The following is a 12,771-nucleotide window of genomic DNA, read 5'->3' as shown; positions in this document are numbered from 1 at the left end:
TTTTTTTTTTTTTTTTTTTTTTTTTTTTTTTTAGTATCTTCCACACTTTCTAATGAACATGTGTTAATTTTATAACTTGGCAAAGATTTTTCATACTAAAAAGGGGAATTGAGGCTATTTTTCTTATTAATTTATGTATAAAAGTTACTTCTTGGCAATTTCATGACACAAATAAATAGTAAGTTAAATGTGTGAAGTTTTTTACTTAATAATTCCAAGAGGAACTCTTAGCATATATGAGTCATGAAGCAAAAGAAACTCCGGAAGTAATTACAAAGCAGTTACTGAGACAGGTTGCCAGCTAGTTGTTTAAAATCCAGCTCTGCCCCTATCTAGCTACTTGCTCTTTTTAAAGAGACCTAATGTTATACTGACCGTGTCATTAATGGTATCCTGAGCAATTGCTAATGAAGAAAATTTCTTCCTGACAAGACTTTTGGGCTTTACTTAAAAAACAGTTTTGTCCTCTGATTTCGGCATTGCCAGAATTTTACAAAGGTACATTTGGCTCTGAAGGTTTTTGTTACATGATTCTGGTAATATTTCATTTTTGAACCTGATAGAAAACTAGTGAGGTTTAATGAATGTGGTATATCCAAAGACTTAAGGTACATAGAAACTACATTTATTAGCCGGGCTTGGTGGTGCACGCCTGTAATCCCAGCACTCTGGGAGGCTGAGGCAGGAGAATCGCTGTGAATTCGAGACCAGCCTGGGCTACATAGTGAATTCTAGGTCAGTCTCAACTACATAGTGAGACCCTGACTCAAAAAACCAAAAAAAAGAAAGAAAGAAATTGCATTTATTGAATATTTTATTCATCTTAATATTCCCATTAGTTTTGTGTGATTATACTCCTGTATGAATTTTTTACAACTAGAAATTTTCTGGGTTCATAGATGCTTTAATAAAATTAAGTATTCACAATGGTGTATTTGTATGCAGAACATCTGTCCTTATCACAAGTGAAGAAATACAAGAATTTGTGCAGTTAGAATTATTATTATTAAGAGTTGGGGATTTAGCTCAGTGGTTCTGCTACCTGCCTCGCAAGCACAAGAACCCAAGTTGATCCCCAGTACCAAAAAAGAATTATTATTATTATTATTATTATTAAAAAGAAGAAGCAAGATAGTATCATATACAGGTGCAAATTCCTTGTGATGAATGTTTATATATATATCTAAAATATACCAATAAATGTTTTGCTTTAAAAAAAACAAAGACAAAAATAAAACATATAATAGAAATATTAAAAGAAAAAGAATTATTAGAAATATTATTATTATTATTATTATTATTATTATTATTATTATTTGCAGCTGGGGATTGAAGCCAGGGCCTTGGACACTCTAGGCTACTGACACCCTCAGCCCCAACTTATATTAATTATGTTTTTATAGTGTTTGGTAGTCAGTAGGTAAAGTGAAATAAAACTACAAATGCTTTTCTTTTTTTCTTGATGCAGAATTCTCCAAAACACCAGTGGGGAGAAGAGGAACCAAATTCTCAGATGGTAATAAAGACTCACCATGTCCAAATATTCATTAACTTTTTCAGTTTTCAGGGCTAATAATAATTTAATAACTAATAGTAGCTTTTAAGTAACACAAAAGAATAAGGTTTTGGTTATAAGGAAAGAAAAGCAGGCACTAAATGCTGCTCTTTTCTGCACTTGGATTTTTGTTTCCTCTCTCAGGAAAAAGATCATAACAGTGAAGATGAGGATGAAGATAAATACGCAGATGACATTGACATGCCTGGACAGAATTTTGACTCTAAGAGACGGATTACTGTCCGGAATCTCAGGATTCGAGAAGATATTGCAAAAGTAAGTCTTGCCATCCTGACATACACATTTGAGAAATACTTATCTTCCAGCCTAAATTTTATCTTCCTATTGTATGTGAGTGGTATTTGAGTAATACAAGCAGTCTTTTCAAGACAAGGTGTTGTTCTCTCTTCACCTGTACCCTGGAAATGCGCACACACACACACACACACACACACACACACACACTTAATTGGTCAGGTTAAACAACTCCTACCTGCTGAAATACTTTTTTCTGTTAAGTAAATATTTAGCCTTTTAACATTTTTTCTTCTAGTATTTGAGAAATTTGGATCCAAATTCCGCCTATTATGATCCAAAAACTAGAGCAATGCGAGAGAATCCATACGCCAATGCAGGAAAGAATCCAGATGAGTAAGTACCATATTTTTAATTCAACTTTTATCCAACCATAGATTATATTCATTGTAATCCTGATTAAATTTTATGAATTTTCTTTCCTTTTAAAAATCTCTAACAGTTTTTAAAATTTGTACTTACAGAGTGAGTTACGCTGGGGACAATTTCGTTAGATACACAGGAGATACTATTTCAATGGCTCAGACACAGTGTAAGTGTTGGCTGTATGGCAGGGCATTTCTATCACTGCAGCCATTGGTGGCACAGGCCTGTAGTCCTGGCTTTGCAATAGCCTGAGGCAGAAGGGTCATAAATGCAAGGCCAATCTGGGTGACATAGTAAGACCCTGTCCAAAATAAAAAGGGCTGGGGATGCACAAGCCCCTGGGTTCCATCTCCAGTACCTCCCAAGGAAGGACAGGGGGTTGGGGATAATTTTTTAAAAGTTTAATTTAGATAAACATACAATAAATGTAACTGGCAGCTCATTAAAATGTTTTTTAATTATTCTAGTGTTTGCTTGGGAAGCCTATGACAGAGGATCCGAAGTTCATCTACAAGCAGATCCTACAAAACTAGAGCTGTTGTATAAGTCCTTCAAAGTCAAAAAAGAAGATTTCAAAGAACAGCAGAAAGAAAGCATCCTGGAAAAGGTAATTTTCATCAAATGGCGAAGAATTTTAAGAGAAGCTGCAACTCAATAAGTATGCATTTTACATTTGGAATAATGTGCAAGGAATAATGTACAATTAACCTTTTCTTCTCATGGTCTTTAACGGTACATTTTAGGTATACAGTACAGTTACATTCATTATTGGGATCTTGTACCTTTATATGACAGGTCTTGGTTCTCATTTTTTACAGTTAACCCTTTTAATCCACAAAGAATTGTTCTCTCTGTCCAGTGATGTAAGTTACTTAGCATAGACTTTGTCGTTGCTGTTGTTGTTTTGGTTTTTTGAGACAGGGTCTCCCCCCATAAGTCAGGCTGGCCTTGAACTCACTATGTAGCCCAGGCTGGCCTCAAACTCACAGTGATCCTCTGCCTCAGCCTTTCGAGTGCTGGGATTACAGGCGTGCACCCCCGTGCCCAGCTTGGTATAGACTTTGTCAGTGAGCCTTTGCAGCCAAACATGCCACCCTGAAACTAGTAGCTTAGAACAAATACTAATTATTTCTCACAAGTTCGTATGCCTGCTGAGTTTCTGGGCCTGCTCAGCTGAGGACAGGTGTCCTTTGACACCATGGTGGGTGGTAGACAGGTTAATTGTCCTGGGGAGCTCCTCATGTAGGATCTCTGCCTCCCGTGGTCTCTTCTCTAGTGTCCAGCCCAGGTGTTTAAAAAGTACGTGACAGGGCTGGAGATTTAGCTGAGTGGTTCTGCCGCCTGCCTTGCAAGCGCAAGGACCCAAGTTCAATCCCCATTACCAAAAAAAAGGTACGTGAGGGTTCCAGAGAAGAGCTGCAAATGGGTGGCCCAAGGTCACTGTGCCCAGGCGCCTCTGTGTACCTCACATTTCCTAGCTTGCCATGCACCCGTGAGCCATCACAGGTATCGTGGCCAAGCTCAGATGAAGGGGCAGTGAAAGACTCCACCTCGGGGTTGGACAGCCAGCAAACAGGAGGCAAAGGGCAGGCATGAAAGAGTAAGAAGAGTTTCTGGCTGTCTTGGAAGCTGCCATACTTAACAGATGAATCACAACTGACACATCTTTTATTTGTCTGTGGAAACTCGATGGCATTGTTTTCGTTGTATCGTCTGTAACAAAGCCTAGTAAGGAATGTTCCTTTAATATTTCTAACTGAAAGTAAATCCTTCCATAGAAATTTGAATGCGAATCTTTATTGTAAAGTATATTTAACAGTGTCCAATGTCCTTTTAGTATGGTGGCCAAGAGCACCTGGATGCACCTCCGGTTGAATTGCTGTTAGCCCAGACTGAAGACTACGTGGAGTACTCCAGGCATGGCACGGTCATTAAAGGACAGGAGCGGGCCGTTGCCTGCTCCAAGTACGAGGAAGATGTGAAGATCAACAATCACACAGTATGTGCTGCACTGGAAGCATTTCTCCATGTTACATGGGCTCTGGGTTGCATTTTTTTTTTCTATTATAACTTAATTATCCATTTCTATTGGGTTTTTTCTTTAACATTTTAAAATGTTTATGACTATACCTCCATAGGTTCAAAACTTTTTAACATGTTGCTGTATGTGCTCCATCTAGGTCTGTGTGTACATTTTACACGTGTATACATGAGTATCTATGCATTTTTTGACTCTGGAAATTGCAGATATGACATTGCACCCATAATCATGTCATCTGTCTTCCAAGAATATATATATTCTCCTCCATACCCATGTGAGCACTGTACTTCAGAAACTTGACTTTAATTCTTTAATAGTGTCTAATATTACTCCTTAACCACTTTTTTAAAAATACACACAAAAATACTTTTAATAGCTTTTTCATAGCATGAATCAAGTTGAAGTTTAGGTTGAGCATTATGTGGTTGTTATGTTTTTCTAGAGTCTGTCTTCCCTGTTTTCACGAAAGCAGCCACCTGTCGGACCCAGCCAGTTGTCTTGCACACTGTGTCATATGCTTCATTTGACCAGTCTCCTAGTATCATGTAACTTACTCGTCTAGCCCTTGTACATCCTAGAAATAAGAATTGGGGTCCAAAAGCTTGGTTAGGTATAGGTTATTTCAACAGAGATGAATAATAGTGACGCAGAATATTTTGTGTTGCATCACATTAAAAAACATGTACTTTTGGGTCAGGGATTTAGCTCAGTGGCATTGTGCCTGCCTCACAGTCACAAAGTCCTGAGTTCGATCCCCAGTACCAAAAAAAAAAAAAAAACCATGTACTGTCACTTGCTGTGCTCTTCTGTGTGTATGAAGATTAAATCCAGGTCCTTGTCCATGCCAAGCACATGCTCCACGTCCGAGCAGGATCCCTAGCCCCTTTTCGTTTGTTTGATTTTTTAATAGAATCAAGTCAAATTTTGTGTTTTGTTTTATTTGTTGCAGTACTGGGAATTTTGCAGCACTTTGCCCTCCTACATCCCCAGCTATTTTTATTTTGTATTTTGAGGCAGGATCTTGCTAAGTTGCCCAGGCTGGCCTCAAACACGTGGTCCTCCTGACTCAGCCTCCCAAGAAGCTAGGACTACAGGTATTCACTGCCACACCTTAGACTTAGTATATTCTTGAGGTACTCAAAATACAACTGTCTGTCTAAGTCAGGGATCAAAAACCTGACCACCTAGAGTAGCCCAGGCCACTGATTGTCTAGAGTGCAGTGAGCCCGGCAAAGTGTACAAACTGGACAGCACAAACCCCATCTCGTAGGACGCACGCCATTCAGCAACAGCCACTTAATGCCAGGTGGGAATGTGGGCCAGACTTCCCGTGTATTAACTTTTAAAGGAAAACCAGCGGTGCTCAGGTTTTACTTAGGCTTTTGAGAATAGCATTGAAGACCATGGTGACTGCAATGCCAGCTTCTCAACCCTTGAGTTTGGCCCACCCTCTCCCTTTACTTGGGAAGTCGTATAATTTTTCTTCCAGATTACCTTAACAGCATGTTAAAGTTTTCATATTCCTTTTAAAATAACCTCTCGCTCTCTCTCTGTCTCTCTCTGTGCAGCATATCTGGGGATCTTACTGGAAAGAAGGCAAATGGGGATACAAATGCTGCCACTCGTTTTTCAAGTATTCGTATTGTACCGGGGAAGCTGGGAAGGAGGTCATTGTGAGTAATTATCTTATGGTTCTTCAAGGTGTAAGACAAAGCTCTTTAATTAAACTGCATGAGATACTATCTTACACTTCAAATTTTATTTTTTTCTGAAATCATTGGTCAGTGTAACATTCAACTCAAATTATGTATCTGTTTTTTCCACAGAATTCAGAGGAATGTATTACAGATGATATAAGTGGAGAAGAATCTATGAAAAAACCTCAGACCCTCATGGAGGTAAGTCTATAATTAGTCCTAAATTTTAAAACCCAGAAGGAAGGACTTTAAAACACGCACTTGAAGCTGGGCGTGGTGGCGCACACCTGTAATCCCAGCACTTGAGAGGCTGAGGCAGGAGGATCACCTTGAGTGTAAGCCTGAACTACATAATGAGACCCTGCTGCAAAAGAACAACAACAAAAAACACACACTAGAGCTTTGCGTTCACACTAATAACAGTGTTTTAATCATCCCACTCAGATGCATCAGGAAAAAATAAAAGAGGAGAAAAAGAAGAAGAAAAAGAAAAAGAAGCACCGAAAGAGCAGCTCAGAGAGTGATGATGAGGAAAAGAAACAAGAAAAATTGAAAAAGGTACTTTGTGAACTCTAAATAGCAAAAGTAACAAATAACAGTATTCTTTATTTTCTGGACCTTAGGAAATGACCTAGTCTTGTCTGCAGGTTCATTTTAAGAAATGTAATGATGATCCAGAGGCTGGGTTATTGCCCAGGTCACCTTAATAGAGATTTTATGGGTTTACATACTGCTGCCTTGGAATATTTGATAAATACCACTGACACAACAAAGAATTGTGCTCTGGCTGTGATACTAATTTTTTTCCCCTTTCACTATAGGCATTGAATGCAGAGGAAGCCCGCCTCCTTCAAGTCAAGGAGATCCTGCAGATCGATGAGAGGAAGCGGCCTTATAATAGTGTCTATGAAACTCGGGAGCCCACTGAAGAGGAGATGGAGGCCTACAGGATGAAACGTCAGAGGCCAGATGACCCCATGGCCTCTTTCCTTGGACAGTAGTACCTAGTCATGAACGGTCATCCCGGACAGACAACTGACATACTGTCTTCAGCGTCTTGATAATTGTAGGTAGAAGAGTCCTTGCCTACCCTTCCAGCTGCCTAATTGTAATAAAGCTTCAAGAGTCTCAGTGTATTCTTTTCCACACTGAAGAAACAAAGTAGAACAAAAACAAAGAGGAAATACATTAAATATAGATTAAGATAGGAAATAATCTAATTTTACATTAGTGATGGGGAAAGGTCTTCGTTGTCTCTCTATCAAAATGTCTTCTACTCGGCAATTAAGTCTATTTCCTCAGTTTTTCTAGCCTTTTATCTAATAGTATTGCACACTTTTAAGGTAGATTTATTACTTTATCAGAATTAGAACTTTTTTAAACTGCTAGTGATTGCAGGAGTAATGTAACTTTATAATTGTTTTGTTTATAATTAATTTGTTTTAAATGGCCTGAAACAAAAATTTATTCTAACTTGGTCTTTGGTTAACTGAAAGGCTATTTGTAGAACATGTAAATGACTTTATTCTCCCATGTAAATCTGTGAAGTAACTAATATGTTTTTATTTGATTATTAAATTTAATTTTAATACATTTCCTTGAAGCTTATGTACAGAACCAAATTTGTTAGCCTATGAAAGGAAGAAGAAAAAACTTACTTTCTCATCCTTGGGTCAGCATTGACTAATCAGTACTTCTACCATGCTACACATGATTTAGCCATAAAAATCTGTTCCTTTGCTTGTGATACTACCATGTTTGTGGTTACCTTGAGGTAACAATCAGGATATTAAATTTTAAAAGATTCTAGAACATCCAAAGTACCTAATCTTCATTGCCAGCAAGTGTCACTATAGAACTTAGCAGACCAAAACCTGAAGTTAAAGTTTCCTTCGGACCTGAAAGGATGGCTTATGGGAATCCGAGTAACTGAGACTGCTGTGACCCTCAAGCCACTTCTGCGGACATTGTGAAGATAACACGGACAGCATGAGACAGCCTGTTTCTTAAGAGCCCCTGACATGAGTGCCTTCGCGTACCAGTTTTCTAGTCTCTCAGAAAGCACTTGCAGAATATGGTGTTAAGTCAGCATCAGGAATGACAGGAAGGAGAAATGCTGTTATGGATACAGAAGGTGCACCGGTTCACACTGGGATGAAACTGAAACAGCAGTGCAATAGGTCTGATTGCTTTCTTTAAAGAAAATTTTGTTTTCATATTCCTTAACAGGATGGCTCAACATAAAACTCTTAACACTGGTGTCCATTTCATACTTTCTTTTGTTAATAAAGGTAGGTAATTGAAAATACTGAAGTGTAAGTGGCTTGTAGTGTCATTTCGAATATTTAGCAGAGAAATAGGTCATAATGGTGGTGAACCTATGGCACATGTGCCACGGTGGGCTGTTTGTGTCATTGAGCACTCTAAGGAGGTTCGCCATCTCTGGATTATAAGATTGGCAGAAAGCCCATGTTAGCTTCTGTGAGGTTGGAATTGGAAATCATGTCCTTTTTCTGTTTCATTTTGGGAAAAAGCTAACACCTAGAGCAGTACTCGGGTATGAGCCTTGACTCTGTCTCAGCATCTGCCTTTTGCATATTGGAACCACGTGCTATCATCTTGACATCTCAAGTGATAACAGGAGACTGTCCCTATTTTACAATTAGCATGTTGGCTTAACAGCTGCAAATGGTCTGCCTGATTCCTCACAGTTAAAGGTACTGTGACCAGGACGCAAGCCAAGTGCTTCTGATTGTAAAATCCACCCTTTAGTATTTAAGGCCCTGGTTTCTGGCCCCTGAGGGTGGTCTTTTGCAATGTCCTATTGACAGAAGCCTTAAGCCAGCCCTAAGTATTTTCCAGGTTGGCCCTCACCACATGAACGTGACACATCTGTTCCATCCTTGACACCCTAACCCTAAACTCTCCTCCTTTCAGGAAACAGCCTTGTGCAACGCTTCAAAGACTAACAAATGAACAAAAAATTTAAAAACTCAAAACACGGAGCGAGGAGGAGAGGAAGGGGGTGTGAAAAGAATAAAGATGTGTCATATACATGTACCAGCTTCCTACAATGAATGTATTCATCATGTACCGCAGTCATGTACTAATTTAAAAACAAAACCTCTGGAAGAGACGGACGCACGGCCAGCGGGGGCCGCTCAGGGCCCCTCTGCTGCCATGGCCCTTGGGCTCTGCGCCACCCCGCACACACACACCCTGCATGCGGGATGCCCAGGCCACTGTGAGGGTCAAGGAATAGTCAGGGTTGAATGCACCAGGGCCGCTGTCCCTGAAGAAATGAGTGGTGGCTTGGCTCCAAGTACGAGCGTAGTGTATGTGTGCAACTCGCCCTTCTCCCTGACAGCGACGTTTCTGGATATTTTCCAAACATGGCAAACTTGTGAATTGTTTGATAGAGTGATAAAGGCAAGCGTTGCTACTGACAATGGGAAAGCAGCTGAATTCATCCGAAGGCAAAACTACTTTGATAAATCGAAGCCTTAAGAATGTGGGGGAAGTGGACACTTAAGTTATGCCTGTCCGAAAAATATGCTTGGAGATCATGAGCTTCCAAAGAAGAAAAAATTGCCAAACCAGAAGAAATCGAGGATGTAGCAGAAAGCGAAGATGAAGGGGAAGACCCTGCTCTGCACAGTCCCAGCCAACCCATCGTGGCCCTTCAAGCCAAGACTGAAGAACAGAACAAATGGAAACCCAGTGCAGGGGGCCCTCAGTGTTAAGAGGATTCACAGCACCTGAGGATGAAGAGCACATACTTCAGTGATGAAGAATTTAGTGATTAGAGTTGTATAATATAATTTCAGGAAAATAAAAACCTTCTGCAGTACAAATTACTTGCATATAAGAGCACTTAGGACCAGATACTATTTTGGAACCATAAAACAGTGCTTAGAAGATGAGAAATAATTTCTTAAATTATCATGTTTCAGGCTGGGTATGGTAGCGTATTCCTGTAATCCCAGCACTCTGGGAGGCTGAGGCAGGAGGACTGAAAGTTCAAGCCCAGCTTGGGCAACTTAGCCAGATCCTGTCTCAAAATAAAAGATAATTTTAAAAGTTACACAGAATGTAGCTCAGTGTGAAGGCCTTCGGTTCAATTCCCCATACAGAAAAAAAGATCATCTTTCTACCTTGCCTTGGCATACTGTAGACTTAACATCTCTAATCCAAAACTCCAGAATACTCCAGTGGAAAATTCCACACCATGCAACTGTGATTCACGGGCAACATTATGAAAACTACTGTACCCAACTGTCTTATGGTTATGTACAGAAGGCATTTATGAAGTACAAGTGAAACTCATGCTTAGTCTGAGGTTCCATCCAGAAAATACCACCTTCTAGATATGTACATATTCCAAAATACTTCTGGTCCCCATTTTGTTGTTTGGTTTGGTTATGAGACCGGGAAGCTCTGCAGTTCAGGCTGCCCTTGAACTCACTACACGGTAACCCAGGTTGGCCTCAAACTTAAAGCAATCCTGCTGCTTCAGCCTCCAAAGTGCTGGGATTAGAAAGCACCACTGCGCTTGGCTGGTCCCAAGTATTTGGGATAAGGGGTAGTCTGTCTGTACTAACACTCGGGATTTGTTAGTAATAATCGAACTAATTTTAGCAAAAACTAAACAAATACTATGATGGTAATGCTATTTTTATCCCATAAAAAGGTAGGTATTAAACTGATTTGAAAACTGTAAATGCTTTAGTCATATCTCACTGGTTCATAAGTACTTCTGAAATAAATTCAATCTTTAAAACAAAAACCATATGAACTGAAAAAATAATGGGTTTAAACGTACTGTTAATAAATTTTAAAAAGATGTCTTTAAATATGGAAGCTTCATCATCATCTTTTAGCTTTATCCAAGTCTACATGTATATAAGTTTAAAATATCCATAAAATAGCTAGCATGGGAGTGCACACCTATAATCCCAGCACTGGGTGGCTGAGACGAGAGGGTGCCATAAATTCCAGACCAGCTTGGCCTACATGTAGAGAGTTCAAGGTCTAGCCTGAATTATAAAGCAAAACCCTGCTTCAAGAAAAGAAAAAAAAAAAAAAACATAAAGTATAAAGTAGCTCTAAAAGGCAAAGCCAAATGGGGCATACCTATCTACTTTGCCTGTAATACCAAATTATGTTCCCAGAATCAACTACTTTCCATTGCTGTTTTATTTTGTTTTGTTTTTTGGTACCACGATCAAAATCAGGACCTTGCACTTGCGAGGCAGGCGGCAGAACCAGTGAGCTAAATCCCCAGCCCTCCATTCCTGTTTAATATATATGCACTGTAATAAAATGCCTAAATTTCTGTAAAGAAAAAACAATTCTTTTTTTTTTTTTTGAGACAAGGTCTCACTATGTAGTTGAGACTGACCTGGAAGTCACTTATGTAGCTCAGGCTGGTCTCGAATTCACAGTGATCTTCCTTTCTCAGCCTCCCAAGTGCTGCACCACCATGCCCGGCTCTGTCAATTGATAAAAGGATAAAGGAGGATTTTTGAACCCACCATACTGCTGCAGTTGCTTTCCTCCACCTCCCAAATGTGGCTGTCAAAATTTCAATTAAATACATATTTACTATTTGTTTGTTGTCAACGATCTTTTAACTTTTTAATGTATTTATTACGTTTCTTTGTATTTATGAGTAAATCTTCCTGTATTTCTGTGGGAGAATGGAGTCTTTAATTTTCTACTTTGTATATTCTGTACAGTTTAAAGCTTTGTAAGAACACCTACATTTACCTTTCTAATTACTAAAGCAATAAAACATTTCCACTTTAAAAAACATCTAGAAGAAAATAGCCTAAAAATAAAGAGGGCTATGTATGGGCATCATACTTTTGCATTTGGGGTTGGGGGTGGGATGTTAGTCTTGGTTTGGGGGACAGGGTCTCACTATGTAATTCAAGCTGGCTTTGAACTCACTCTGCAGCCACTCTTCACGGTGATGTTTCTGCCTGCCTCCTGAGTGTCGGGATTGAAGGCTTGAAGGCGTGCACCACCATGTCCGGTTTTGGGTTTACTACTTTTAAATCGTGTTACTAAAAAGAATTATAACTGGTGCAGGGGATTTAGCTCCGTGGTTCCGCCTCCTGCCTCACAAGCACAAGGTCCCGAGTTCGATCTCCGTTACCAAAAAAGAAAGAAAAATTGTAGCTGGGTACACTGTGGTGTGTCCTGTGCCAGTACTTTGGAAGACTAAGGCACGGGGATTCCAGTATCAAGGCCAGCTGGGCACATGGTGACTGTCAGGATGGATTCTTGGGATACTCATGTGCATGCTCAAACTCAGGAATCCTGAGGGGTGTATGGGCAATAGTCACAAACTGTGGAAATTCATTCTCCACTGTATCCTAATGCCGTTTAATCTCTGCCCCACTGGCCTAAATCCTTGGAAATACAACGAGCTTCCTTCTCTTTTTCCTTCTGGCTTCCATACATAATGTGGTAATTACTGCAGCTATATCACCTCCAAGCTCAATGCCTGTCACAGTATAAATTTTATTCACAGTCTGATTCTAAAAATCTATGTGGACTATCTAGCACCTTCCATTCCTGAGATTCATCCTGTGGCCAATACAACAAAAACTTTGCACCATGAACCCAATCTAAACAAAAATCAGGGAAGACCAGCGCGCATGCACCCTGCGCAGGCCCTCCAAGCCCAAACCCACCGCTGATTGCTACTGCGCCTGCGTACGGCAGCCATCGCCTCGCCCCCTCTGCGGGGCGGGAAGCAGGACGGGACCCGGATGGAACCTGGCCGGGCG

At 39.9% G+C, this 12,771-nt stretch overlaps 1 protein-coding gene and 1 pseudogene across 1 annotated transcript in view; both read left to right on the top strand.

Moving 5' to 3' along the window:
• Positions 1-8,271, top strand: part of Slu7 (SLU7 homolog, splicing factor) — a 16,617-nt gene extending 8,346 nt beyond the window's left edge. The window contains exons 7-16 of the mRNA XM_010622257.3: positions 1,469-1,516; positions 1,700-1,831; positions 2,109-2,206; positions 2,335-2,402; positions 2,704-2,843; positions 4,074-4,235; positions 5,846-5,950; positions 6,104-6,175; positions 6,419-6,532; positions 6,796-8,271. Coding sequence (XP_010620559.1) covers positions 1,469-1,516; positions 1,700-1,831; positions 2,109-2,206; positions 2,335-2,402; positions 2,704-2,843; positions 4,074-4,235; positions 5,846-5,950; positions 6,104-6,175; positions 6,419-6,532; positions 6,796-6,975 — 1,119 coding nt within the window. The 3' untranslated portion in view covers positions 6,976-8,271. The remainder of the gene's footprint in view (positions 1-1,468; positions 1,517-1,699; positions 1,832-2,108; positions 2,207-2,334; positions 2,403-2,703; positions 2,844-4,073; positions 4,236-5,845; positions 5,951-6,103; positions 6,176-6,418; positions 6,533-6,795) is intronic.
• A 799-nt stretch (positions 8,272-9,070) lies between these two features.
• Positions 9,071-9,984, top strand: LOC117285360 (annotated as a pseudogene).
• Positions 9,985-12,771: the final 2,787 nt, after the last annotated feature.

The sequence above is a fragment of the Fukomys damarensis genome, unplaced genomic scaffold, assembly GCF_012274545.1.
Source record: "Fukomys damarensis isolate Sample0158 unplaced genomic scaffold, DMR_v1.0_HiC HiC_scaffold_9, whole genome shotgun sequence".
NCBI lineage: Eukaryota > Metazoa > Chordata > Mammalia > Rodentia > Bathyergidae > Fukomys > Fukomys damarensis.
The sequence above is the reverse complement of the archived record's forward strand: the minus strand, read 5'-3'. Positions and strand labels throughout refer to the sequence as shown.